The sequence below is a fragment of the Balearica regulorum genome, chromosome 7 (assembly GCF_011004875.1).
Source record: "Balearica regulorum gibbericeps isolate bBalReg1 chromosome 7, bBalReg1.pri, whole genome shotgun sequence".
Taxonomy (NCBI): domain Eukaryota; kingdom Metazoa; phylum Chordata; class Aves; order Gruiformes; family Gruidae; genus Balearica; species Balearica regulorum.
The window spans coordinates 9,760,437-9,788,308 of record NC_046190.1 but is presented as its reverse complement, the minus strand read 5'-3'; the positions used below and the strand labels follow the sequence as shown (position 1 = coordinate 9,788,308).

Here is a 27,872-nt window from a genome sequence, read left to right as displayed (position 1 = left end):
TTATAAATAAATGCTGTTGTGCACTTTGTTTTTTTAAAGGGCTACATACACTTTTGTGCTTCCTTTCAAATGAAGATGATATGCACTGCTTGTTCTAGCATAGCTGATTTTTTTTTTTTTTTTTTTCTAGTGACTTTTACTTTCCTATTATGAGAAACAGCTATTCTTAGTGCTGGAAGCAAAAATGCTTTTTTTCACTTCCAGTATTATCAGATTCTTAAGGCCCAACTTAAATGCCTCTATGCAAACACATAGTATGGGGAATAAACGAGAGGAGTTGGAAATGTGCATGCCTGCAGGGCTATGATCTCATTGGCATCATGGAGACATGGTGGGATGGCTCCTATGACTGGAGTGTTGGAATGGAAGCATACAGGCTCTTTAGGAAGGACAGGCAGGGGAGACGAGGAGGGGTTGTCAGCCTCTATGCCAGTGACCAGCTGGAGTGCATGGACCTCTGCCTGGGGATGGGTGAGGAGCTGATGGACAGCTTATGGGTCAGGATTAAAGGGAGGGTGGGACAGGGGACATTATAGTGGTCTGCTATAAGGCCACCCAACCAGGAAGACCAAGCGGATGAGGCCCTCTATAGATAGATAGGAGCAACCTCACATTCACAGGCCCTGGTCCTCATGGGGGACTTCAACCACTCTGACATCTGTTGGAGGGACTGTGTGGTGCAGTCAACGTGCAGGAGGGAAGGGATGCCATCTAGAGGGACCTTGACAGACTTGAGCTGTGGGCCTGTGCAAACCGTGTGAAGTTCAACAAGGCCAAGTGCAAGGTCCTGCATGTGTGTCGGGGCAATTCCAAGCATAAATACAGGCTGGTGGATAGAGGATGGATTGAAGGCAGGCCTGAGGAGAATGACTTGGGAGTGTTAGTTGATGAGAAGCTCAACATGAGCTGGCAGTGTGTGCTTGAGGCCAGAAAGCCAACCAGATCCTGGCTGCATCAAAAACACCATTACCAGCAGGTCGAGGGAAGTGATTCTCCCCTCTACTCCACTCTTGTGAGACCCCACCTGCAGTACTGTGTCCAGCTCTGGGGTCCCCAGTACCAGACAGACATGGAGCTGCTGGAGCGAGTCCAGAGGAGGCCATGAAGCTGATCAGAGGGCTGGAGCACCTCTCCTATGGAGAAAGGCTGAGAAAGTTGGGATTGTTCAGCCTGGAGAAGAGAAAGCTCCAGGGAAACCTTATAGCAGCCTTCCAGACCTGAAGGGGCCTACAGGAAAGCTGGAAAGGGACTATTTCAAGGCCAGGTTGGACGGGGCTTTGAGCAACCTGATCTAGTGGAGGGTGTCCCTGCCTGTGGGAGGGGGGTGGAACTAGATGATCTTTAAGGTCCTTCCAATCCAAACCATTCTATGATCCTATGATCATCTAAAGGATCCTATGATCATCTAAAGTTATTGCACTACTATGGTTCAGTGAATATCTATACTTCTGTTAGCTGTTTGGGTGTCTAAAGTACAGGTAACTGTTTTAATATCAGAATTGTCTGCATATGTATTTTTTTTTTTTATTAAATGCCTACAAGGTTTTAAGCACGTAAGAGTTACTCTTTACATATATTGCCATTGGATCTTACATTTGGTTAGGTCAAACTTAGAATAATCAGAAGTTAAGTTGTTTGCAGCAGTATAATATTACCTTATTATTAAAAGTATTTTGTGTATCTTGGAAGATCTTGTACTCAGATGCTCACCAATACATCTGATTCGTGATCAGAGAAGGTACTTCCTTATTTAGTTTGGGGTGCCTTTGTACTGTTAAGTAGGTTCACTCTATGTTTCATTTCAAAGCACTAGTCCACAAACTCCCTGCATTCATTGTAGTTGGCTACCAGGTTTTATTCTGGAAAGGACCAAGGCTCGCTGTTGGTAAATAAACATTGTAACTAAAAGTTAGTAATTTGCTCCAGGGTCCTCATCACTGTAGCCTGGTGACCACAGGAAATTAAGTGTTGCAGGTAGCAAAGACAGCACAGAAACATCTGAAGATCTGGATCATACTGCTTCAGCATTTTTCATTATAATTAGCTGTTCCCTTTCATCTAAATGTGCCATGAGGGTATCCAAGAATTTAAGTAAAACAACGACTACTGACATGCTTTCAAATGTTTGTGCAGTCCATGGGCCTTGCAAAAAGAGTGCCTTTACTGCTACAAAAGTTAGAAGACTTTATGTGTGAAAGACTCCCTTTTTACATGATCATCACGATAAATTCATGAGAGGTATTGGAAGTCACTTAGAAAACAAGCAAAAGGTGAAGGAAAAAGGTATTTAGGTTGCAGAAATGAAATAAAATAAAAACATTCTTTGCTCTAGGGCATGAAATAAACTGTAAAAATAACTTGCTTTGTACAGATTATTTTATATAGAGATGGGAGATGCTGTTAAAGTATCTGAATTTTTATGTCATATTCCTATAGAAGTTTAAAATAAAACATCCACATTCATTGTGTGAGTATTTCTCTAGAAAACTTTGATGCTTTTTTCTACAACTGCTGAGCAAACCTTGACAGAGCAGTGATAATTTTTATTGCATGTGGAGGAGAATACTAGGTGTGTGGCTTGCCTGCTGCTGCGTCCCTTTCTCCCCTCCCCTGCATCAGCAAGCATTGTGGTAAAATTAATTATTTTCCTACATAAACAAATACCTGAAATTTGTTAGGATTTTTTTTTTTTTGTCAGCAAAAGCTCTCTGTTTTTGACATCTAGCTCAAATTATTTGTAACTTCGGTCAAGTTAATTTTGTACGTTCAGTGTGTATAATTATGCTTCTTGTAGATTGACCTGGAATTAGAGATGGTGAGCACTGTAGCAGGCATTGGAATACAAGGTGTTGATAAGGAAGGTGGAGCAAAAGGAGAAGAACAGCCTATCAGCTCTCCATGGGATGTCATCTTCGGAAATTCAAGTATTATATCAGCTAAGCTTTTAGCATCTCATATTTACACATGCGTGACTCTTTGCTAAATGTTTCCCTCTTTTGGTAATAATCTGAGATATGAAAAAGTAAAAAGTTACTTTACAACTGAGTCTAAAAAACAGTGGTTTCATTTGCAAATGATAAGCACAGTTCTGCTTTGGATCCTGAAAAAAAGTGAACTGTTACTTGATGGAAGAAAAATTTTTTTGTACAAGTTATATAGTTACTGGGTCCAAATACAGAAGGAAATTGCAATTGCTTTGGTTAGGCCAGTGCTTTATGCCAGAATCACTTCAGAAGCAGCTACATTTTGCAGGAAGTGAACATGGTCTAGAAGTTCCTTTCCTTGACTATACAGACATGTCTGACCACTTGTAAATATTTGAGTTTAAGAAATAAAAATAATTTTAGTTGAGGACCTCTGTTTATTCCTGTTTAGGTGACATAAAATCATTAGACTCAAGATCATGGTAGTGTCAATCAGGTAGGAGATGAATACCTCAGGAAAAAAAACTTGCAAGCATCAGAGGGTAAAAGTCAAATCTTTGCATAATAGGATGCAAGAGTCAGCTTCTGAGGATTTAAGTAGCTTTCTTTCCTGATTCACTTAAAACACACCTGAGCTTGACATCACATAACTGCCATGTTTTCAGGTGTTATTAACTGAGCTGATACTCTATTTTCTCATGTTTCCATTGCAATATAATTTAGAAGTTGAAGGTACCAGTTTGTTAACAATGACAGAACAACACTTTAATGTGGCATAAACCCCTTAGGTCAGTATTTCAAGCGTAAAAATTGACTTCCAATATTGGGACTTCTTGAATCTGCAGATGAATGGGGTGGGGAAGTATCATGATTTAAGTCTAATATTTTTAAAATAGAGGTGCTTTGCAAGATTACTGAATTAGAACATTTTACTGACCTGGAAGCATTTGTTACCACCTTAGGACAGTTACAAGGGAGGAAGAGACACTCAAATTAACTTTGAGGGAACATGAAGCTAGTTCATAAATGTTGATTGTATAGAAGTTTTCTAGTACAAATATATTGTCAGTATAGGCAGCATACCACCAGCAGCGTTGACTATTTAAATAAGCAACTGGCATAAATTTTTAGATTTAACGCTTTTAGTAACATGTCTTTTACAAAAAAAAACCCACAACCAAAACAAAACACTTTTTTCAAAGGCTTTGTCAATAACCCTTACAATCTGTGTTAAGCATATGGAATCCTACTTGCAAGAGAAAGGAGGAGTATCAGAAAGAGAATCTTACTGGATGTGGGTTGCTATTAATGAAGGCGAGTTTTGCTGAATTTAATCCAATCTGATTTTCCTTTTGTGAACGTGTAGACTGTTGTGTGACTAGATGGTATAGTTTTCAAGGTATCTTGAACCAGCAAGCTGATCTCCGTGGGATGTTATTGCAGAGCTGTTTCACAGATCAGCAAAGGAGACCAACAAATCATCAGTGCTTCAGAAACTTAAGCTGGTTAACAGAACTATTCAAAATATCCTATAATTTTACTTTTCATTTTTCATGATGCTTTCTGTTTCTGCCAGTAGTTGAGTATCTATTGATAGTTCTTAATTTTGAAAGCTCTGCTTGTTAAATGTTAATTGATATCATTGTTATCAACATGAACGTAGTAATCACTGAATTAGTCACCTGTAGAGGATTAGTCATCTGCACTCTTCAACACTGACTGTTGAATTTTTATAAGTGTTTACATAAAAATCAGATCTTCTGAATGCACTCTGTACAGATGGGTATAGATTTTTTCATATTCAATTAGAACCTACTAGTCAATTATCTATTTAGTTCTCTACAAAATAGAATATAACCTGTCAGTTAAGAAGATATTAAATCAATTTCAATTCCTTCTTTGAGAGTGTAATGGGCAAAATAGATAAAATGAAGGGGGGAGTGCTTTCAGTTTCTTCTTAAGATGTTTTTCTACGGTTTTGTGCGAGTAAAGTAAGCTAGGAAAAATTTAAATAACTATAATAGCTATATAAAATTCTTTAGAAAGCTATAACCAGAGAGAGTTGTCAAAAGGGGGGGTTATATTGAGTGGAGTGCTGACAGGAGTCTGTCCCAGAGCATGAGGAACCAGGACCGCGTCTTGTAGTCTGTAATGCATTTGTCTTACAGCATAGATACTGTCACGAGCTGCAGTGACTTCTTTAAGTTTGTTGCCAGACATCAAAATAGTTTGTCAACACTGCAGCTGAGTTTGACAAAGTTGTACTGTTACTGCAAATTGTTTGAGCCTAGTAGGATTTTGTGTTACTATCCAGTATATCATAGGATGCATTTCTGATTCAGTAAATGCATGCAAAGCACGGTTTTGTAGGAAATCTTCACTGGCCTCGGTGAGACTCAACCTTCTGTTGGTGATTCCCGGTGTGCTGTCCTACAAGTTGATACTCATTTGTCAGTATACTAAAACTAGTATGCCAATGTCTCTTTGTGCATTTGGAGGGATGAAATAATTGATGAGAGTTTCAAAAATTACTTCTGTTTGCATCCATACAGCAGTGCCCATTTTTTACGTATGCTTATATGTATCTCTGTGCAAGTTGCAGGAGGTAATGAACACTTCAACAACTTAGGGTCATTATTACAAAACTTGTAAGTTTGACTTTTGTGTTGTTGCATGGCATATGGGAAATAACATCGTACTTTCTATTTTTCCTTAGATCTATGTAGCTTAAACTGTATACAAGAGGCATTTTTTCTTTTCAGAAGATAGATTTATGGATTTTGTAGTTTTTAAACAAGTGATGCTTCTGTGAGTTTCATCTTAATGTCCAAAGCCATGCTAACCAGAACATGAAAGGGAGAAAAAAAGTTTAAATGTTTAAGCTGTTTACACTAGATAGTATTGAACAGCTTATGCTGACTTTTTTCAGAGTCTCAAGGAAAACGTTACCTCTTGAGAGAAAAATTTTCCTCTATCGATTATATTTCTTGAGATTACTCCTACGTAAAGAGTACATATTAATTTTAATTTAAAATTTTCATGTACAGTTTGTTGTGAAATTAAAAATCTTGAGGAAAAAAGTTAATGAGGGTGCAGATAAGTTAATACTCAGAACAGATACTACTAAGTGGCATGCTTTTAAGCATCCTCATAGTATTTCCGTGAGACAATAGGCTTTTATTTCCCCATTTTATACAGATGCTGAAGTCTGAGGCAAAGAGATTAAGTGACCGTGAAATACCATTTAAAAGAAAGTTGGCACAAATGTCTCCCTTTAAAGTAGGGGAGTTAATGGAGACAAAACATATGCTAGAGTTCAGACAGACAGTATTCTTCCTTGTCATCTTTTTTATTTCTTTAGTTGTGGCCACTGAGCTTGCATTTTACCCTCCCCATTTAAAATTCTTGAATGAACTCCATGGATTAAATTCTGGCTTCCTCGAAGTTGGTGCTGAAATTTGCATTGACATAGATTGTGCAGGAAATACAGGGGGAGGGCCAGCAGTTTAAAAATACATTATTAAATTACTGTGTGCTTTTTTAGCTTTCTCTGTTGTCCCCTTCTATTTTTATTCAGTGAGTGTTGAAAGCAAGTGGTACTTAAATGCACAGTTGATCTGAGCGTGAAATGTTCTTGATAGCTGCATTCTTGCAGGAAGGAACAGGACAATGACCTGTGCTTGGTGACATAACTCTGTGTTTCACATTCCAAAATCTGGTCTTAAATTGCATGATTGTAATCTATTTATAGAAAGTCCAAAGTACAGTATTGACCATGCTTTTGGTAAACTAGTTGGAAATTTGTACGTCAATTTAGGTCTTACATAGATATTATTTAAATGAAAGTACAGTACCTTATCATACTGGTACAATTTTTATAGGCCTTAAAAGGCAAAGATATGTAATATTTTTTTCTCTCTCCATGTTTCTGGTAGAGGATTATTTAGTACCACTGCATTCCAGAGGAAACACTTTTCTTCTGAATCACTCATGGTGATTCTTCCCTAATTTTACAAAAAAATAAAGCAATAATAACTTCAGCAATAAGCAATTAGTACTTCCTGGTGAGCTCAGACCATATCTGAACTGTTTATGTCTTAACTGTCTGTATCTTGAAAGTATGCTTTCTACATGTCATTTTTCTTTTTCCTTCTAATCTGGTCTCATTCTGGCATTGAGGCCTTCACTGTCCTGTGAAAGGAATTTTCCTTAGTAATAGCTGAAAATAAAAGGCCTGCTTTTGTGATCATCAGAGATTTATTTGGAATCATTTTTCTGGACAACTCAAAACTTGAATTACTCTAAACATATGTTGCATATGTAATATGACTGCATGTCTTAACATAAGGATGTAATGGGAGTTGTGACTGAATATCCAACAGTAATCCCACACAATTTAGTCTGACAAACTACGTTTCTAGTAAATTGGACTTCTCTACATCTTAACAAAATGGAAGATGATGATGACTTTCTGCAATAAAAAGAAACATTTGGATTAGCAGAATTACCATCTTAACAGATGTCAAACTTAAACATTTTGAAATCCATGACTTGAAATGCCCTCTGTAAAAAAATATGGTATTTGTACCTAGAATGATAATTTCTTATTCTCTTTGTTCCACAATTTATAGTCTTGTTCTATGAATTAAATGCATGCTCATGATAAAGAAGTTAAAACTAAAAAACAGATTTCTAAATACTGGTTCAGGTATCAGATACTGTTTTTAATGCAAAATTCCAGATGCAGCATTGCTGAAAATAAACATCCTTAACAAGTCTTACAGAGACTTCGTCAGGCATGCTACGGTTAGAATGAGACATAGTTTTTAACTGTTCTCATTTGACACTGAAAGTGCTTTTGAATATGGAACGTGGGTGTTCAGGGTCAGGGGAGATTGCAGTGCGAAATACCCTCAAGTGCATTCATTCGCTGTGCCTAAATTGGAACGAATGAAACACATAACCAGACTTAACTTTTTCTATAGCTATAATGATGTATCCCAACACTAAATAATCTAAATTAGTTGTTCCATATTAACAAACACTAGCATTTCTACCTTGGATATTTTTAAGTATTTACTGCCATTACAGTTGCAAGGCCTGAGTTAGAAAACTTGGGAAATGATTATAGTCATCATTTTTAGCTCCCGTTTATCTCCCATTGGTATCTATGTCCAAGGATTTATTTCACTTGAGAGGGCAGGTATGTTAACTAAGGAGGAAAATTCCGGAAGCATTTTGTTTCATAAAGGGTTATGCTGTTTGCATGATGCAACGCTATGTGAAAGAGTGACAGGAAAAAAAAAAAGAAGGTAGCATGGGAGAAAAAAAAAAGAAGAAAATTAATTTTTACTCCTCCAAAAAGGATGATGTGTACTTGTAACAGTCCAGACTTAGGGTGCTAAAGCATTCCTTTGAGGCTTTGCTATCTCTGTCTCACTGAAGAACAATGATTGTAGTTGTTTCATCAGTCAGGTTTGGATTTAATTTGCTAAACTTCCACTGACTTAAGACGAGACTTGCGTTCACATGTGCACATAAGCAGCGTGCTGTCTGTAAATCGGAGGACGTTTTATATAGCCCATTTTGCCTTGTGTTTTTGCAGAGGATGAGTGTACCAACAGACTTCTTCCTTGTTATTTCTTTTTTTAAAGATAAAATTAGTAGACAGGAATAATATTTTCAAACTTCAATCTATTTAGAAAATGTCAGTGGTGCCAGCCATAAAATGTAACTTTGATTCCCAGGCTTTTAATTCCCAGACTGGAAGCATGTGGTCCCCAGACAGGGAAGCTGCAAGTGTGGGTAGTCCTGGGAATGGAATCTCTTCAGGCAGATACTGCTGTTGACTGGTACAAAATAAAGTCATTCCTGTGCATTCAGATTGACTCACAGTTAATGGTCAGCAGTATTACTGAACTGTTTAAAGTTGTGTAGATGTTCAAAGAGAATTCTTAAAACACAGATATACAGCAGAGGCACATTCAGGAACTTGAAAAGCACTGAAGCATCATATAATACAGAATGCCAGTGCATTCAGAGCTCCAGTTCATTATTAGTGAAGCTTTATAACATAAGCATATCACATTTGCAATCCATACTTTGCTTTGATATAGGCAGCACTAAAGATAAGAAAGCACATACCCTAATAAGGAGAAACTACACTGGATTTTTAAAACAGCTCAAGATAGGTTGGAATGTGGTGCTTAATTGAATAAATGTAAAAGAATTGCTTTGTTCTTTTATGTTGTTTTATAATAAATTCTTTAAAAATAAATTCTTTCCATTCAAGGGTGATAAGGAGTTACGATAATGATGGCATTACCGTAATTTTAGCATGCTGGTTCTCCCTGGCTGCCCTCCTCCTGCGAGAACAGTACAAGGATGACAATGGTGACATGTCCTCAAACTGTTCATTCCTTAAAGAAGAGGTTTTTCTGTCTTGTGTTTCAGAACATAAAGCATTAAACTCTGTAGTGTCAGGACCATTGTGTGATTAAAAAACCTTAGCTGTGCAACTATAGACATTGTTTTTATTTTTCTGGTTTTGTATAATTTTTTTTTATTAAAGTTCTGGTGTATTTTCCACAATTCAGTATGCTTATGCTGTGTCACTGCTTGCGTCCATCCTCTTTGTTCTAATTGCCATCCAGTAGAAAACATTTAAGTTGCATTAAAATTTATGATGGTTATGGAGCTCTTGCATATTTTTTCTGTCTTGTTCTCTAGTTGGAGAGGATCTTCTTTCTATTGATCTTACATAATCAGCATAATTTGAAATTAATACTGATACTTTCCTCCTATGTCTCATATTTGATAAACCTTTCAGTGTGTAGAATTAGAGTAAGAAACTTTTTCAATGTAGAGCTGTCACAAGGGAGTTTTCAGTGAATGGAATTAGAGCATTGGACAGATGAAGAATGGAATAGATTTTTCTAAAGTGCTTGGTTCTAGTCTTACGCCTTCGTTTCATTGGTGGATGAAGTGAATATTAAATCCAAAGCACTTCTTAGATCCCTCAGAATGAACTTCACAGCATAGCAAGATAATAAGCTCACTTTCTGAATTAACCAGTGATTTTAGCATTGTTTGTTCAGGGGCACTCAGAATAGTGGCATCTGAAAAGTGCAAGATAGGCATCATAGAAACATAAAGTCCTGAAGTTGAAGATATGCTATATCAGAAGCAGTGAAACTAATTTGTAGGCCATTTTTCAATTTAAATCTCTCAGAAACAAGCTCTAACCAAAGGTGATTCTGTGGATTGTTGTTTTTTGGTTTGGTTTGGTTGGGGTTTTTTTTATTGGGATGTTTTTGGCATGGCCAGTACTTTGGGAACGTCTCTGGTGACTCATAAAACGTGTATTCCAACTCATTTTGCAAACCTTCCTGCTCAATGAGAAGCTTCTAGGTGCTTTGGAAGTTTGATTTTTATTCTTGGAGCTCTAGTTTGCGTCGAAACATGGAGCCACGTTGAGGTGCAGGAGAGAGTCAGCAGACTTCCTTTGATCGCAGTCTTGGAAACTTCTGTCTTGATCCAAGAAACAGAAAAGGCTGAAGATAAATGACATTAAAATCATACCTGTACTACTCTGAAGAGAGCTCACAATATGAGGAAATTGATTCTGGAGACAGAAGGATGCTACTTTTTCCCTCTCTCAGTGTGCAGGTTTAGGATTAAAACAGCAGCAGCAGGATCTCAGTTGGGGGACTAGTGGTAGTTTCATTTTAGGAAGATTGATTTGGACTAACTTCTCAGGTGTAAAATGCTTGCAAGTATTTTGTATATAATTGCTTTATTATGGAACTCCAAAAAAGGGCCAGGAAGGGAGAGGTATCAATTAGATTGTTTGCAGAAACAGCTATGAGCTGCGTAGTGTTTTATAAGTTCATGTGAATAAAAGGTTTCTGTGAGCAATTTGAAGGTATTTTTCTGTTGACTGGCTAATAGTGATTCCAATACCTGATACATTCATTTAGAAAAACATTTTAATATTGTCTCTGACTAGACAGGACAGTTGTATACAATTCTATGTATAGACTAGTACAGAATTAGAAAGATAATAGTGTCCCTATTTTAATGCAGTTTTTAAATGTCAACTTTCTGTTCCTTAACATTTTCCAAAAAGACTAAGATAAGTAAATTTTGATTGGGTTTGGTTTGGGGTTTTTTAATGGTCTTTCACTGCTTGTCTTCATGTGTTCTTTCTTATGCTGTGATGCGTTTAAAGCTATAGAGCATTTATATTTTTTTTTTTCTTTCCATTTGTATCACTTTATTTGTGAAGTATTATCTGGGCAAGTGTGTAATTTTACAGATTTGGTTCGGTGAATTGCAGTGTTACACTTTGAGATGACACATTTGTGATACCACATGTACATGTGCACAAGGAGTACAACTTCAAAAATGGATTATTAGTACAGGGGAAAATTAGTAGCTGCCCACATCACATCTAATCTTTGAATAAACAGCAGTTGTTGCTCTCCAGAGAGTAAATCTACATGATACCCAAGCATCAGTTACCCTTATCTTAAAAACATTATGTACTCTGTACATAATGTAACAAAGGTACTGCCATTATTATTTCCCTCAAAACCTGTATACAATTGCCAGTAGTTTTTTGGAATATCTAATTTTGTCACTAGCTTAGTAAAAAAAGCCCTACGCCCAAAAAAAACATGCTTAGCAAAGATATGTACATATTTGCTGGCCAGTATGAATCCAAAAATAACAGGTGTAGCATGGACCCAATACAAAGTGTTGCAAAGAGTAAATCCCATTTGAAGTATTGCCTCTACCAGGTAGGGATATTAAAACCACAATTTTATATTCTTGGGAAGAGTACAGAAGAAAAAATAGCAGAGTTCTTGGTAGATGATAGACATTCTCTCTCCTTTTTCTCTGTTTTTTCATTGTGGGTTTGGGGTTTTTTTTCCACATGGCAAAAGGTGAGCAGGAGCAGGGTTGGTTTGTTGATTTCTTTCTTTTATAAAACATTCCCAAAGATATTTTTTTTAATCTGTTTTTACACATCCATTTTTTAAAGTTTCAGGGACTCAGGAAGACGATGTTTTATGGATAGCAATGGCAGGCACTCATCAGGTATGGGCACTGATGTTGGAAGGTGGAAAACTACCAAAGGGAAGGTAAGCAGCTGTAATAAGAGACATGTGATATTGCTGTTTATCTTGATAAAGAGCTTTCAAACCTCAAAGAGAGATATAATCAAATTACACTAAAAATAATTTTTCTCAACCTGTACTTAGCTTGAGGCTTGCTGCTTCTGTTCAGACTTAAAAGGCGTGTGTCCTTTAAAGTCTGCCTGCTTTTTCCCACAACTGTTAGATTAAATGAAAGATGCTACTTTTGCTATAAAACTATGACTTGGTATGGTACATTTGTATAATTGAATGTTACTTTTCATTGCATTTGCTGAATTATCTAGTGATGAATGATAAACTGATGTGAAATAAAAGTTAGCACAAAGGCATTGAATAATTCCTTGTGCTGCAGTACAGTTGGTTTTATAACTCAAAAGTGCTTGTCCTGTAGCTTCAGTTTATGCATAATGTCTGAAGTATTTCAAACCCATTTTTGAACCTGGGTACCATTTCTCTTTAGTGATTTAAAGAAAGGAGTCTGCCTTCGATTTGCTGGGAGTGGAAATGAAGAGAACAGAAACAATGCATACCCACATAAGGCAGGCTTTGCACAGCCTTCAGGTCTCTCTCTGGCTTCCGAGGAACCATGGAACTGCCTTTTTGTAGCGGATAGCGAGAGCAGCACTGTGCGAACCATCTCTCTGAAAGACGGAGCAGTGAAGCACGTTGTAGGAGGAGAGAGAGATCCATTGGTAATCACTTCAAACTTCCCCACACTGCCCTACTAATATTCCTCAAGCCTGACGTGGAGGAACCACTTTTGGGGTGAGAGGGTAAATCAGTTTCCGTGGCCATCAATTTCTTAACTTCACTGCTTGGAATGCAAATGTGTGCCAGTTGTGACTCTCAGGTTGTAGTGCAGATTGTTGCTCCTTTGATAACAAATTACTTCACATTATTTTTAAAATAGCCAACTTGATTCAGCATTGTCTGGTCATTAAAGCCAGCTGGATTCATATTGATAACTTAAATGTGAGAGTTTCCATTTCCATGGTTAGCATCCACACTTCCCAGTTTTCAGTATCCTTGTTTTGAAGGTGTCTCGATTTTTTTTTTTTTTAAGTCAGTGAATTTCCATTTAATTACAATCATTTAAATTCATGCCAACATTGAATAATCAAATGTATTAATTTAATGAAATACTTTTTCAGAATTTGTTTGCCTTTGGTGATGTGGATGGAGCGGGCATAAATGCAAAGCTGCAGCATCCCTTAGGAGTAACATGGGACAAGAAAAGAAAACTGCTCTATGTGGCAGATTCCTATAATCATAAGGTAAGCATATAGTAGCTTTTTATATACAGGCTTTGTAATCTTTACTACTATGAAGAATTATTTTAGGAACATACAAAGATTGTGCTTAGTTCGGTTAAGCTGAGTAAACAAATGATATGAGTTCCTTTGTGGGTTCTTTTTCTTTCCTTCCTTCTCTTATGGGTCCTTCTCTTGCCATTGTTTAGTTGTCACATGCTGCTGTGTTGATATGATGGTCCATTGGGGAAGGTGAATTCAGAGTGCCAAGTTACAGTTCAGAGTAAAGACCCTTTCCTTATATCTTTCCAAAGATGCTGAGCTAGAGCAAAAAAGCAAGGATTGCTTCATCTAGAATTCTGCCGGTTTGATAAAACTGGGAGAACAAGAGGACTTGCTTTTACTTTAAAAAATCTACCCAGGCTTTGAGAAGTATTGTGGGTTGTCTGCATAGAATGCTGAGATAAGATAGATTCTTCTGCATGATTGTTCTTATGTGATGTCGTGTAAGCTTTCATGTCTAGAAGGATGTTAACATGGGTTAAATGCATTAAAAGAAAAGTAATATGTTTTAATTTAGGAATAAAGCGTATAACACTACATGTTTATTGAAATTTCTGTGGCAAATGAAATTTTGTTTCAGGTATTGTATAAAACACTATAAAGTTTTCTGCTATTGCTTTAAGAAAAAAACCACCTCCTCTATTTTTAGAAAAGAAAAAAAAGATAGAAGTTTGCCTGCCAGTTTTGTTATGCTCTTACAATTTTGCAAATGTTTCCAGAAGGGCACCAAACATTAGAAAAAGAAGCCACTCAGCATATTTTTATACCAGAGAGGTAGGTGCCTTCAAAATTATGAAAGCGAACACTGAATGAAGACCAAAGGGAGAAGTAAAGTCCAGCAGGGAATGGGGGAGGGAAAGATGGGAGGTGTCATTTGGTAAAGTATGATAACGTAGCTTCTATGACACACATAGAAGGTGCTTGAAGTTAGCGCTGGCTTCTGAAAATGTGGGGCATAAGATAATGCAGAACTTCAAAATCCTGGTGGGGTTTTTTTCAGAGAAATTTTTTTGTGTCTTTGTTTGTATTAGATTAAGGTTGTAGATCCCAAGATGAAGAACTGTGCTACCCTGGCAGGCACAGGAGAAGCCAGCAATGTTATTGGTTCCAGCTTTACACAATCAACTTTTAATGAACCAGGAGGTCTGTGTGTTGAAGAAAATGGTCGCTTGATGTATGTTGCAGACACAAATAATCATCAGATTAAAGTGCTGGATTTGGAAACAAAAATTCTTTCCATGGCAAGTAATACTTATTAAACAGGCTGATAGTGGTGTTTTTTGATATAAATTACTATTACAGACTTTGGCAAGTGATATGAAAATCATATAGCTAATAAACTTTTTGGGTACAGTAGCTATATTCACAGAATGTTTTGTGATGATCTGGCAAATAAGCATTGCCTGTGAGCACAGTTGCTGAAAAGTCTTTGGAAAGGCAACTTTTGCATGAAAACAGAAAATTGTGATCCTCTAGAAAAGAACAATACAGAAATGTAAGTTATTAAAAAATACAGCCCAGTTTTTCAGTATGAAAAGCATTTCATGAACGCTTGCCAACTCCCTTTGTAACAAGTAGAAGTCAAAATATTTTACCAAGTCTTGTACTTAAGCCGTAAGAGATGATTTGGGGAGGTCAGTGGCTTAAAGTAGGATACATAGCAGGCTTCCAGGTTGTCAAATCAAAACCACGGTCAATTGAGCACTGCTGTATTTGCTTATAAACATGAAGGCAAAGCAAATTCATGCTCCTGTCCATCCTACAATGGCACTATGTCTTAATGTTTTCATATGTATATACATATCTATATATGTGACATAATGGTCCAACTGTCTTCTTGTATGTTTCTTCATTTCAGTAGTACATGATCTTAATGTGTGTTTAAATTCTCATGTCATATAACATGTTGGTGGCTTTTCTGGGAAATTATCCTTTACTGTGCAATCTGAATTATTACAATCTTAGATTTTATTACCAAAGTATGCAGTTTACCACCAGCTTAGAAGAAAATACCTATAAATTTTATTTAAAGTAAAAATATAATGCAACTGTTAAAATTTTAAATTAAAGTACACTTTAAGTAGTGGATACTCTAAATTAGTTGCGTATTTTATGATTTTAATAGCAAACATTTTTTTTATGTGGATTAATCAGTTTTATCTGTTTCATTTTAAAAAATAATTTTGTCCTTCCCTTTTCATTTGTCACTGTAGTATTGTTGCACTCTGTCAGAAAGTTTGAATACAATAGCCATATTATCATGTGTTAGTTTTCCTTGTCCATGTCAGCTTTGAAACTGTGATTGTATTGTGAAAGCCTATTTGCTTTCAGTACAAATAAAAATAAATATTTTGTTCCATTTCTACTCGTAGTTGCCTATCCTGAATCCAGAAACATGCGACGTTCCAGATAACCTGCCTGTGCAAAAGGATAAAACAATAAACCTTCCAAAACTGCCTAAATCTGCACCAAATGTTCAGCTTCCTTCACTAACTGTAGCTCCTGGCGAGACAATTCAGTTTTTATTAAAGTTGACTCTTCCTCCAGATTCAAAACTGAACGAAGAAGCACCCAATTCCTGGTTTATCACAGCAGAAGGTAAAGTGCCTAAGTTGTTTTATCAGTTGAACAGGAGCAGATAAGGTACAAAGTGGGTTATATCATGACATGCCTGCAATACAAGGGATCTCAGTCTGATGAGTCAAAATGTCCCTCCCAGTCCTGTTTCCATTTGACCTTGTGATGCAATACGTGTTATTTAGAGTTGATGCATTTAACAGTTGGAGTGCGAACATTTAAAAAAAACCCACCTGGTAGGCTGCTTTTTGCTTGAATTAGTATATGCTGCATTATTTATATAATTTTTAACTTTCTTGGGACAAGCTGCTAGTGAGGGCTTGCAGAGGTACTGATGCCCCTTAGATGCTTAGCGCCCTCCACTCTGTCTGAACAGCTCATCCCAGCCGTACCATTCATTTCTGGGAGAAAGCTCACCATGAAGCTGAAGCATATTCCTGAAAGAGATTCCTTTTTTTTTTTTTTTTCTCCTTTTATCTCTTCCAAAAAGTATTTGAGGTACATTTATACTTAACTGCTTTGAACTACTTTGTTATAATTAATATTTGCATATTTCTGCTTGAATATTTTTATAATAACACACACTTTCTTATGTAACAGGTAAATTATGGTATGTCAAGGCAGCAGAAATAATTGGCCTTTCTTGCAAGTTCTTTTGCTGACTTCCTGGGTGACCTTGGACAAATCTTACAGTTGCTATGTACCTTGGTTACTGTGAAATGGGAATGTTATTATTATATTGGATTAATGGAAATATTATTTCATGTTATGTCAGTTTCCTGAGCTTAAATTAATCTCTCTCAACTCTTAAGTATTTTAAAAGAGCACATGGAACATGTTCATGTGGTGTGTGATGTGCAACTGGAGTGGTTTAATTCTAGCCATTGTCGCCATCCTTACGCTGGAGATTACTATGCCCATAACATGACTGGTAGCATAGAACGTGTGAGTGTTCCCTAAAATTCTCTTCAGTACAAAAATAGCAAGGTTATCTGAAATGCCTTCTTGCACAGGCTGACCATTAGTGGGTGTTCGGGGACAGTACTTTCCAGTGGTCTAGCTGTACCCAAAAGGGAGAATCTATCCCTGCCCTTGGAAGTACTATATGAAAGCCAATATAAAAATTAACCCATATGTTTTCACATTCATTGTGTATTGAAACAGTTTTACCTTGGTTTTGAGTTACTCAGGTGTGACTCATTTGCTTTCGGTTTAATACATTCACAGTGTAGAAGAAAATCTTTTATCTCAGGGGAACATCAATACTTCTAAAAAGTATCCTATAGTAGGTGCTGTGTGCCTAAGTAAAACTGCTACCATAAACTAGTGTTCTTGAAGGTGAAGGGAGGACACTTAGCATTCAGGCTCTCTGAAAATCTTCTGAACTTTAAAACACATTTTCTGTTAGACTCTAGGCACCCCAAAGTAAGTGATGAACGGTACAGAGAACTGTTAGCTTTTGGAGGAAGTGAAAAAGCTATCTATCTACAAAGCCAGTCTAGAGCAGAGGAAAGTTTAACTGGTTGTTTAATGAGTTGCTGAACAGTTTAAAAAAAAAAAAAAAAGCTAGAATGTCCTAGAATGTCATTTTCTTTAGTTTTTGTGTTAAGTTTTTGATGTTGATATTGCATCATTTGCACCTTTGATAGATTTTTTTGAAAGCAATAGAATATTTATATTTCAGTTATGTTCACTCAGTTATTGCACTGCATTGGAAAACATTTATTTTTAGAAATGCTGCTGGATTTTAAAATTATGCTAACTTTTAGTAATTGTTTTCTGGCTGAATTTACATGCCATATTGGCTTTTTTAATGATAAATACTTGTTAATAGTTATCCCTGCTTGTAGATGCAGTTAAACTGAGCTGAAAGTAACTATCTCCTTATCTTTAGAATCCTCTTTTGTTGGCCAGCTTTCAAAGTGTCCATGTGGTAGCTTAATTAAATTGATTGCTTTTTAAAAGCAGTCAACAAATACTGTACAGGCACTGCAATTTGTTTATATACCTCATGATTTAAAGTAGTTTCTCATTCCGGTTTGTGCTTTTGGAGTACAAATAGACTATTTCCAGGAGAGTCAGCACACTTCTTGGCCTACAGAATCTCCAAATGTTGTCGAAGTAAAGATATATGTGATAGCTTCAAGGGTTAGTAAAATTGGAGAATGTAAGCAACCTAAACTCAATAAGTCATTTCAAGCTCATGAATTCTAGAGCCAACTTTTAGATATTCTCTGAAAAATGCCAGAAGGAGCACTTCATCCATCTCACTGCAACGCAGAGTAGAATGCAGTGAGCTATGTACGTTTATTGTGCAGTTCATTTTTTCGTTCACATACTCTTAAACATTTATTTAAATATGAAACTCAAATTCTGTTGTAGCAGTCAGCCTGATCATTGTTAAATTGCAGCAACCCACTTGTAAAGCCAATACTTCTGTTTGGAAATGCCATAATTTACCTGAAGTTTTATGCATTTACGGCAGATATCTTACTTGGAGTATTAGACCTCTGATACAAATGTGTGGCAGCCCATTAATTTAGGGAGTTTTGCTAGTGTGTCTCAGGAAAAAACCACAACACCCTTCTTAAGGGTGTATAGGATTGCAGATCCATTTCATTTAAATAAGATGTGTGTATATATATACACTGTATATATACCTATAGTTCTAAAGCAAAGCCATGGATTGCTTCTTCTTTAAATGACTGCTAAAGAAGCATTTGTAAATGGCTTCTCCCCCGCCCCCCGACTGGAAAAGTCAGGAAGGAAATTTTCCCTCATGTTGTGCTATAGGAAAAAATAGTGTTTTCTGTAGGTTTCAGGCATGGTGTTAAATATCCTAATGATAACATTTGTTCGTATTTTACAGATAATACCTGGTTGCTTCAAGGACAGTGTCTGTCTGGAGAAATAAAGGATGTTTCATGTCAAACTATCATTCCCTTTCAGTTACCCAGGAGCTGTCTGTCCACTGAAGCTATCCTGGCTGTCAAAGCATGCCTCTACTATTGCAGCAAAGGTAGCAGTGCCTGTATGATGAAAGGAATCTCATTCAGTCAGCCTCTGCAGATAGCTAGCACAAACCAAGGCAGCTCGACTCAAGTTGAACTGATACATGCATTTTTAACTAACTAACCCAAAGCCAGCTAATTTCATACTTGATTTTACTCTCCACAATTTCTGAAGGAGAAAAACCTTTCTCCGTTGTTCATTTTCCTGGAGCTTATGACAAAGCTAATAAATAATATACTTGGTAAAATGAAGTAGTTCCCTACAGCTTAACATGAAAATTTATCATCACGACCTCATTTCTTTTCATTACAGTAGCAGCAATAATATTGTAATACTCTAGATTCTGCTGCCAATTGTGAATATATTGGATGTATGCCATTCTAAGCAATGAGCAACAATTTTTAGAGTCCTTTTGAAAGAGCTGGTGTTACTTTGTGATGTTACTGTAAGAAGTTCTTTGCACTGTACACACTGTTAAAATAGCTAGATCATTTTGGGCTAACAGTTACAAATTCCTTTTGTGCCCTTATTAAATTTTAATGGAATGTCAAAACTAAGTTTCTTTCTCTAGGCTGTAAAAGAAATATCTTGCTTATTTTTTTGTAATAGCTTTTATGACACATGTATTTTGAAAATACATCTTAAACTAGGTGCAGCTCTAATTTTATGCAAACTGAGTGTTTTGCTTAACTAGGTATGACTGCCTTACATGAAGAGCATAGTTTCATGGAAAAATTTCTGTGAAAGGAAGTGTTCAAGTTCCTACAGAAGAATTTCATGCTGATTTCTAACAAAGAATGTGCCTCTCTCTAATCTGTGTGTGTGTATATATAAAGAAAAAAAACAAACATAAAACCATGCTGGAGGTTTTTCTGATACATACCAATTTACATTTTATAGTAAGTGGTAGGTAATGGTTGAATATCTAAACTGCAAAAATTAAATGTCAACAATTTCAAGCAGAGTGAATCACTTTCCTATCTTTATGATTTTTCTGTAAAGACATGTATGAAGACTTCTATCTTGCAAATACATAATATTAAGAAGAATATTATACTCTTGAAGTCTGATTCAGAGTCTTTTGAAGCCACTGTTAGTCCCACGATTTGTAGTAGTGGCCACTGAACCAGAACAATATATTTAATAATGGATTATTTGCATTCATGTGCAGAGGTTCTGAGCTTTTGCTAGAAAAATGGTAACCTAATCTTTGAGTAAGGTGCTTTAAAACTGTATTACAAAACTCTGCCTTTAGTTAAGTGTTTTGCAAGTAAAATTCCTTCAATTTGCCATAACAAGTAGTAGGAATACAGGAGGGGGTGCAAGATTTTTACTTGAACTGGACGAGTTTCCACAGTGCTTACGTGATAATTGGATTAGGTTCTGTGCTCTGGTCATGAGAATCAGTTCTGAGAAGATGATTTTGGTTTAAGTTTGAAGATAGTATTTTTACATATATTATAAAGTACAGTAGTAAAAGAATTTTTATATAGTCTTTTCTAAAATAATCACCATTGTTCCTGACACCTGTCAGTAAATCCCCATTATGATTTGTTGTTGCTCTTTCTTTCTTCAAAGCTGACTGAAATGTTGGTCATGAACCCAAGAAGCTTTTGTTTTAAGGGAACCATCCGGACTGGTGTGGTTTTTCCGTCCATTGAAATGCCAGTCTATCTGCAAGTTCTCTGTAGTACAAGAAATGGTTATTGTCACCTGTCAGCAAGGCAAGGGCTGAACTATTATTTTTCTTGTGTTTGTTTTTTAAGCAACTTTTCTAATTCAGTATTTCAGCTCCTTTGGTTAAGCCTCTCAATTCTCACATGCCATTTCGAAGGAGGAGAAGAAGGCTTTGCTACTTTGTTCACAGATTGCAAGTGCTAGTGGAAGGATGAAGGTGGAGAAACTGATTTGGGCATTTATCATTTTTTTACACTTTAGTACAACTCCTTCAGAATTTTTTGTTCGTTTGTTTTTGGATAGTAGCCAGGAAACCTTAGATCAGCTTCCAGCCAGCCCACAAATTTTATGTTGCTTACTGAAAAAAACAAGCATTAGTTTCAGAAGTTCAGAATAATGAACCAAACTGTTACAGTTATCTTGAACATATAATTCAGCAGATGGATTTTTTTTTTCCTCTCATTTTCAACTAGAATGACATTATATTTGTCTGTTTCAATGGGATGAGATCATCAAATACTGCCTGTATTCCAGTCTTCAAAAGAAAAGAAAAGGTCAACAAATGTATTTCTTATTGACACTTTTTAATTAATGCATTGCTGTAGAGAGAAGTCTGTGTATTCCTAACTCGATTTAACTATAGTGTGTAATGTTTCAATATAGTATTATCAATATAGATATGTTTTCTATCTAAATGTACAAATATAAATGTGTGTTTAAGTGTCATATCCTTTTTCTTTTCAAGTTTTGACTTTTAGTCATTGCATGTAGAAATACTCAGCACCACTATAAGCTTTCTGGGAAAGGGTGATAGTAGGTAGTAGGAAAACTGTTGCATAAACATCAAGCTGAAGTCCAGGATCAAACTGTAAAGGACCTTTAAATATTTAGTTGTAGCCAAATTTCAAGCAATAGTATTTCAAGGAAAACAGCTACAGCTTTACTAGTGGAGAACAGGAATATATCTGTTTGAACCAGTTTTTTCTTTATCTCTTAAGTCCATGTCTTGCGGCAGATGACTGAATCTTATATAAACTAGGGGAGTGAGGGCTGGTATGCTGTATCCATCCTACTATTACTCTTTCTACAAAGCCTCAGAGCATTCCTTGCTACTGCACTGTAATGGCTTTATGCTAGAGGAGAGGCAGAAGATGTGATACCATCTCAAAAAGACACACAACCCACTATTTACAAAGAAAATCTGTACATCCCAAAGTGCTTTCCCCCCAAATCTGTAAGTCCTAAACCCTTTTAGTTAATAACCCCTTTATAGTTTGCAATGGAGAGCTGCTTTTCCTGACTCATCTTAGTGGGTTTCACACAGGGATGCTGCTGTAGTTGTTCTCCTTCATCTTAGGAGCAGCTGATCCTCAGTGTGCTCCAGTTCTCGCTGATGAGGTTACTGGGGTTCTTCAGCTCCTTGCTCACTCAGTCTGTGTTCACTGCGACTGGCCTTTAATCGTGTAGCCTAAGGCTACGTTTTGTTTGTCCAAGGAATAGCGCACACATTCCCAGAGTCACTCCTTCTGTTTCGCTTGTGGTATACAGACATGTGAATGTTCTATAATTAGAAAAACATGGCTTTTAAAAGCTTATGCTGTTTAGGGATACTATTTCCATTGCTTCCTCCAGGTTTTACAAGATGCTCTTACAGTAAAGTAACAAGTGCCATAAATGTAACCAGACAGGTGAACAGAAGAGCATGTACAAGCTACAGAAATTTATTTCAGTTAAGTACCAGAAAGCATCTTCAAAATATGATTCAGAAAAATAGAAAATGTTACTACTCTAAATACTGAAAAATCAGCTATATCGGTGACTGCTCTCTCTTTGTATGGTGATTTAGTTTGTTAGTGTTTCCTGATATAAAAATTCTGAGCAGGTTGGTATGGCTCAGCACTCCCAGATTTGTATGTTACAGTAAAAGTATATAATTCAAGGCCTTTTCAAAACATGTCTCCCTACTGATTTTAACAGGTTTTGCATCAGACCTTAATGAAATAATAAATTACTGTAGAAAATCTCTATAAAGAATATTGGTCATGATTGTATTGTATAAAGGAAACAGGTTCAGTGGCATTTGCAGTTTTTAGTTGTAGTGTTTGCTTTTCTGGAACAGCTTTTGGTATTGAATGAATATATTAATAGTTCTATGAGATGGTTTTAGAAATTTTATTTGATTACAGTACAATATTCTTCATTAGACTAGGAAAAAGATAATGTGGTCTCGAAGAGGGGGTGTAATATGTTTTAATAGCTTTTTCATGTTCTTTGGATTCAGTATTATCTTTCTATAGTTTGTTCCCTTCTATTGAAGGAAGGGTAGGGATTTTGGCTGTTTGAATCTATTGATGGGCACATATGTATATGGTTTTAGTTGATTCCTTTTTGTGTTAGGTTCTCACGTGTCATTTGGGGCTTTTGTACTGAATGCACTTCATCGTACATGTTTTGCCCCTCGTGTGTTCCACTTGTAGAGCATTATGTTTGTATAATGTTGTGGTAATGTCATGATACAATGTAAATACAGACCAGATGAGTAACGCATGAGAAAGGAGTTTTATAGCATCATGTAAATGCTTTATCTGCTTAGCCTCAGAAACGGTGCATATGGCTTCCAGTACATTGTATATATTCTTAATGCACTTTTTTTTATTCCAGTGGGCAAATCTTGTAGCTCAAACCATGGGTAAAACTATTTTTCCTGAGAATGTCAAGAAAAACATATTCCATATCTCTTGCTCAGAGGAGGGGGATGATCAGAATGAAGAGACTTCCCTTCTTGTACAGGGCCATGTCCTTCTGTTCCTTTAATTATTGACTATTTCTTTTAGCAAAGAGTGTTGTATTATTAACCACAAATTCTCTTTGAGTTTTTGATTCCTAACAAGGTTTTCTACATACATGGAAGCCTTAAATGTCTGACGTTTTAGTGTTATGAGTGATATATCTAGTTGAAAATGGTTTATGGTTTAGCAGACAATAGCAGAGATTTATGTACATTCTTATGATCTGTAGTTTTTTAAAATCACTGTTATTCATTAAGACTTACCTCAATGACACATTGCAGCTAAAATTCCACAGAAATGTGTTCATAAACTTTGTATTGCAACTCAAAAATAAGTTTTCTTCCTTGTATAACGTGTGAGAGTTGCTGTGACATGTCTATATGTGTCCTCCAGGCTGCGGTTGTGCTACCTGAGGAGAATTTAGCATGCACAGCAGCTTATCAACCACCCACAGTAACTCTCCACTCAAATTTGCCAGCTCAGTTCGTATAATCAGTTAAAATTACTGATTTGTGTTAGCAAAGATTTAGTATTTAGAATTAATCATTATAATTTTCATTGAAATCAGTTTGTCAGGGATTAGAGGAGCTTCTCTCCCAAGCAGGGAAAGTATAGGAATGGTGACAGTTGGAGACAGTTGTTGGAAATGTGAGACCTGGTTATTTTTTTAATTAAACCACTATATCTGTCTTTGTATTCTACAACAGATCATGAATTTAGAAATGGTATTTCTAATATTTTATATGCCATTATGTTCATATAACCAAATGAGACTACTGTCTTCCATCAGAAGCAGCTGTTTTTACATCTTACAGTTTTTGTATTATCATATGTAAAATCACTTACTCTTGTTAAGGATTAGGATTCATTCTTGCTAAGGATTCAGCACACCTATGATTGAGTTTCCATGGTTTATCTTAGTTTCTTTGTTGTAATATTATGGGGGATTTCGGTTAGGTTTTTGGGGCTACCTTTTCCTCCTGTAGTTTCCCCAAGAATGAAACGCAGACACTATCATGTTACCGTGGAGGGATCCAAGTAGGATAATTCCCTCCAGCAGCCCCTTGCCCTTCTTCTGCTTTAGGGATAGGGATATAAACAGCGAGTGCAATAGGTCTGTCACGTATAACGATAATGTTACGTGGCAGCTCACTCCAAAAGGGTGCAGATGAGGTGAGGATTACAGGATAAGTTGCACCACGACACTGATTCTCAAAATGCATAGGCCTAGTGCATACTGGCTTTCTGGGGTTTCCTGCTTCCTAGGTCTGCTTCTCTTTATGGCCTGTAAAATCTTGCTCTGTAAAGAAGGCAAGAATTTTGCCCTTGTTATTGCTGCAAAAATCTTCAATCAATTGGTTCATTATTACTCTTAAAATAACCTGATAATAATTACTGGATTCTAGGACCTGTCTGTACCCTCTCCCATGATTCTCGGTAGCATTAGAATAAGATTATGTCCTCAGGTCAGCTTCATCAAGCTTTACACTGATGCAGCTACTGTCAGAATTTTTACTTTTACCTCTGGCTCTGTCCAGTGAGGTCCTGAAGTCACTTCTAGATCTCCCAGAGCATCCCATCAAACTTGAGTAGCTTATGCAGGGATTTTGATGGCTCTTAGTTTCAGAAAACTTTGATACTACAAATTAAATACTTTGGCTATTAGGTGATTTGAAAGATACTTCAGTTTGCTATCTTGTTGCAGATTGTTCTTAATTATTTTCAGAGAGTAACACATTTTGTCACAGCTGAAAAACTAGAAACCTTAGATATAAATTGAGGAGTGTTTGTGCAGTTTTAATTACTTATTGCTTAGTGTACCTCTTTGTTGGTCCATTGCTTTCAAGTATTCTAGAGAATTGCAGGCCCTAGGTCTAAGCAAAAGAATTACAAGTATTTTTCAAGTCTTGCCTAGTTCCTTTGAAACACTGACAATTTTGAACTAAAGAAATCCCTCTTGTAAAAACCTGTTGATGTCTGCTTTCGTTTAATGCTCTGTACTCAGCATGCCTAAGAAGAGCAATATTCCACGCTGCATATTTCCCATTTTGACTAACTGTGTAGGAACTCAACCCATCTGTCCGTTATCAGACTTCATAGAAAGCAAGATAGAGATTCCCAATTTGATTTTACAATCATGGTTTTTTTTAAAAATAAGAGCTTGTTTTTCAAACTTTTGATTGAATTTTAATACTTAGTTTTGAACGATACGTTCAAGGAATCTGTCCTGAGAGTTCCCTGTATCAGGTAGTTGACTTCCAGATTCTAAAAATTTAGAATTGATAGTAGAGGAACTAGAAGAATTGCTAAATGTTTTTATATTTTGAATATTTAACTTGAAAACTATCCAATTTCACTTTTAAAGGAAAATTAGTGCAATTAAAACTGTCTCTTCTGTAAATCATTACCATTTGTGTACCATTAATCATTGTATCATTAAAACCTGTGATGGATCTGTGTGTTTTTATAAAAAAAAAATATTAAAGAAAAATAAAGTAGCTGTAAAACTGCTACTGGGTGAAAACCAGGTGCTCCAAGGTTAGCAGCAAATATCTTTAGGGCCGGTAGTTCAGCCCAGTGTGACTGAAATTCTGCATTTTCATTACATCATCATGGCTGAAGGAAAAAACCAGTGCCTTGCATAAAAATACTTGAAAGTGTATCTTTACAGAAATGTTGGAGTACTGATTGAAATAAGGTATTTGACCTTCATGATTTGCAAGTTTCAGGGTTTTTTTAAATCTATACTAATTCTGAAACTGTGAAGAGTTTTCTTTCTCCTTCGTGTTTTTGAATTAAGTTGACATCAAGGTGCTTTTTTTTCCAGCTGCTCTTCTTACAAAGTACTTTAAAATGTTTTTTTTTCTCAATGTTGTGAACCCACTTCTGAAACTATTGTTACCTCTTGTACATTTCAAAACAAATTTCGCAAGGAGATTTCAAACATTTTGCTAAAATTGTGAGTGGGATGGAGGGCAAAGCATTCATTGATCTAAAAGGGTGAGGATGATGCTTCTTGGTATTGGGAGATGTGGAAGGCTGGTGTTTGGTTTTGGTTTGAGTGCTTTTTCCTGTTCTACAGGTCAGCAAAGATTCTTTAAATGGCAGAGGGTTGTGTGTAGAGGCAGCTATGAAGGGTCAGGTTATCTCACTGTGAAACCATATAACTTCATTTAGGTTCTGATGTTGGGATGTCTAAAAATCCCAGCAGTATAATACTAGTGAAGAAAGTCACATACAAGTGCTTAACACCTTAATAAATATGGTTTAAGGGGAAAGACGGGGATTTTTTTTTTCTTCCTTGAGAATGTCAGTGTTGCTTTGTGGACATTGGAATATTTTTATCTGCTCTTTGAGATACTAAACCTGTTTTTCCATTACATGTGATGCAAAGCCTTTCAAATATCTGAGCATTTAAAAGGTGTGTTTTATATTTGTTGCTACAAAATATGTGAAGAATTAAAACTGAAGGCACTTCATCTACAGCTGATGCAGATTGTGTAAATTCTTCACATACAGCATTGCCTAATAACATTTTAAGAAATATTCATGCCTTATGATCTTTTTTAAATAAAAGGTAAATGTCCTGTAATATTACAAATACAAGTAAATACACTGTAGAAGAAATGTCAGCCTCAGATATCAATTCAACAAATAAACAGTGATTAAAGAATGTACTCTTTCTTCTGTTAAACCTCTTTCTCCTTGTAAAGCTTCTTCATGGAAAAATAAACATTAAAAATTTTATCTTTTCTTTCAAGGCTTGGTTTGTCTGTCAATCTTTACATCACCATAGATGTGGAAGTTATGAAATGTGTCTGCCGTAGGGGGTTACAGCTTGATTTAAATCCTTTCATTAACAAGTGCTATTAGTTTCACTCTCTCCCTCAGGGCTCTGCAGTCACGGGTGTCAGCCGGCTGTTCCGCGTCCCAAGGGCTGGTAAAACTGTGCAGTCATGAGGACTCCCCAGTTTCAATGTTACGCAGCGGTCTGGAAACAGGAGATCTGTTTTTACTCCATTTCTGCACATAAGAGAGATGAGGATGAGCAATGGTGTACTGCATGAGTCAGAGACCGACTGTTTTGTAGCCTCCAGTTTATTGCAGAGATCCCAGAGCAAGCTTAGCTACTGGAACAGATCTTGCTGCATTGAGCTCCGCTTTGACACACCTTTAGCCATATTACTGTGGCTGAACTGTGCCACAGTCTGCAGTATGTGGGTGCCTGTTTAGTAATTATGGTTGAACCATATTTTAACAGCATCTAAAAAAATATGTTTTGTTATAATTGTGTTTCTTGGATAACGGTTTTGCGGCTTTGACTCAGAACCTATGGATGAAGAGTACTAACACAGGCTTCTCATGTGCACCAGTACAACAGAGGACCAATACCAACATACCTACAAAGATAATCCCTTA

The 27,872-nt window shown here is 36.4% G+C and overlaps 1 protein-coding gene across 2 annotated transcripts in view; it reads left to right on the top strand.

Annotated features, from left to right (window-relative positions):
- NHLRC2 (NHL repeat containing 2) overlaps positions 1-27,213 on the top strand; it is a 38,442-nt gene extending 11,229 nt beyond the window's left edge. For both annotated transcript variants that reach the window (XM_075757858.1, XM_075757856.1), the window contains 7 exons: positions 2,795-2,924; positions 11,971-12,070; positions 12,546-12,777; positions 13,237-13,359; positions 14,430-14,639; positions 15,771-15,996; positions 18,845-27,213. In XM_075757858.1, the coding sequence (XP_075613973.1) occupies positions 2,795-2,924; positions 11,971-12,070; positions 12,546-12,777; positions 13,237-13,359; positions 14,430-14,639; positions 15,771-15,996; positions 18,845-19,110 (1,287 nt within the window). In that variant the 3' untranslated portion in view covers positions 19,111-27,213. The remainder of the gene's footprint in view (positions 1-2,794; positions 2,925-11,970; positions 12,071-12,545; positions 12,778-13,236; positions 13,360-14,429; positions 14,640-15,770; positions 15,997-18,844) is intronic.
- The last annotated feature ends 659 nt before the right edge of the window (positions 27,214-27,872 follow it).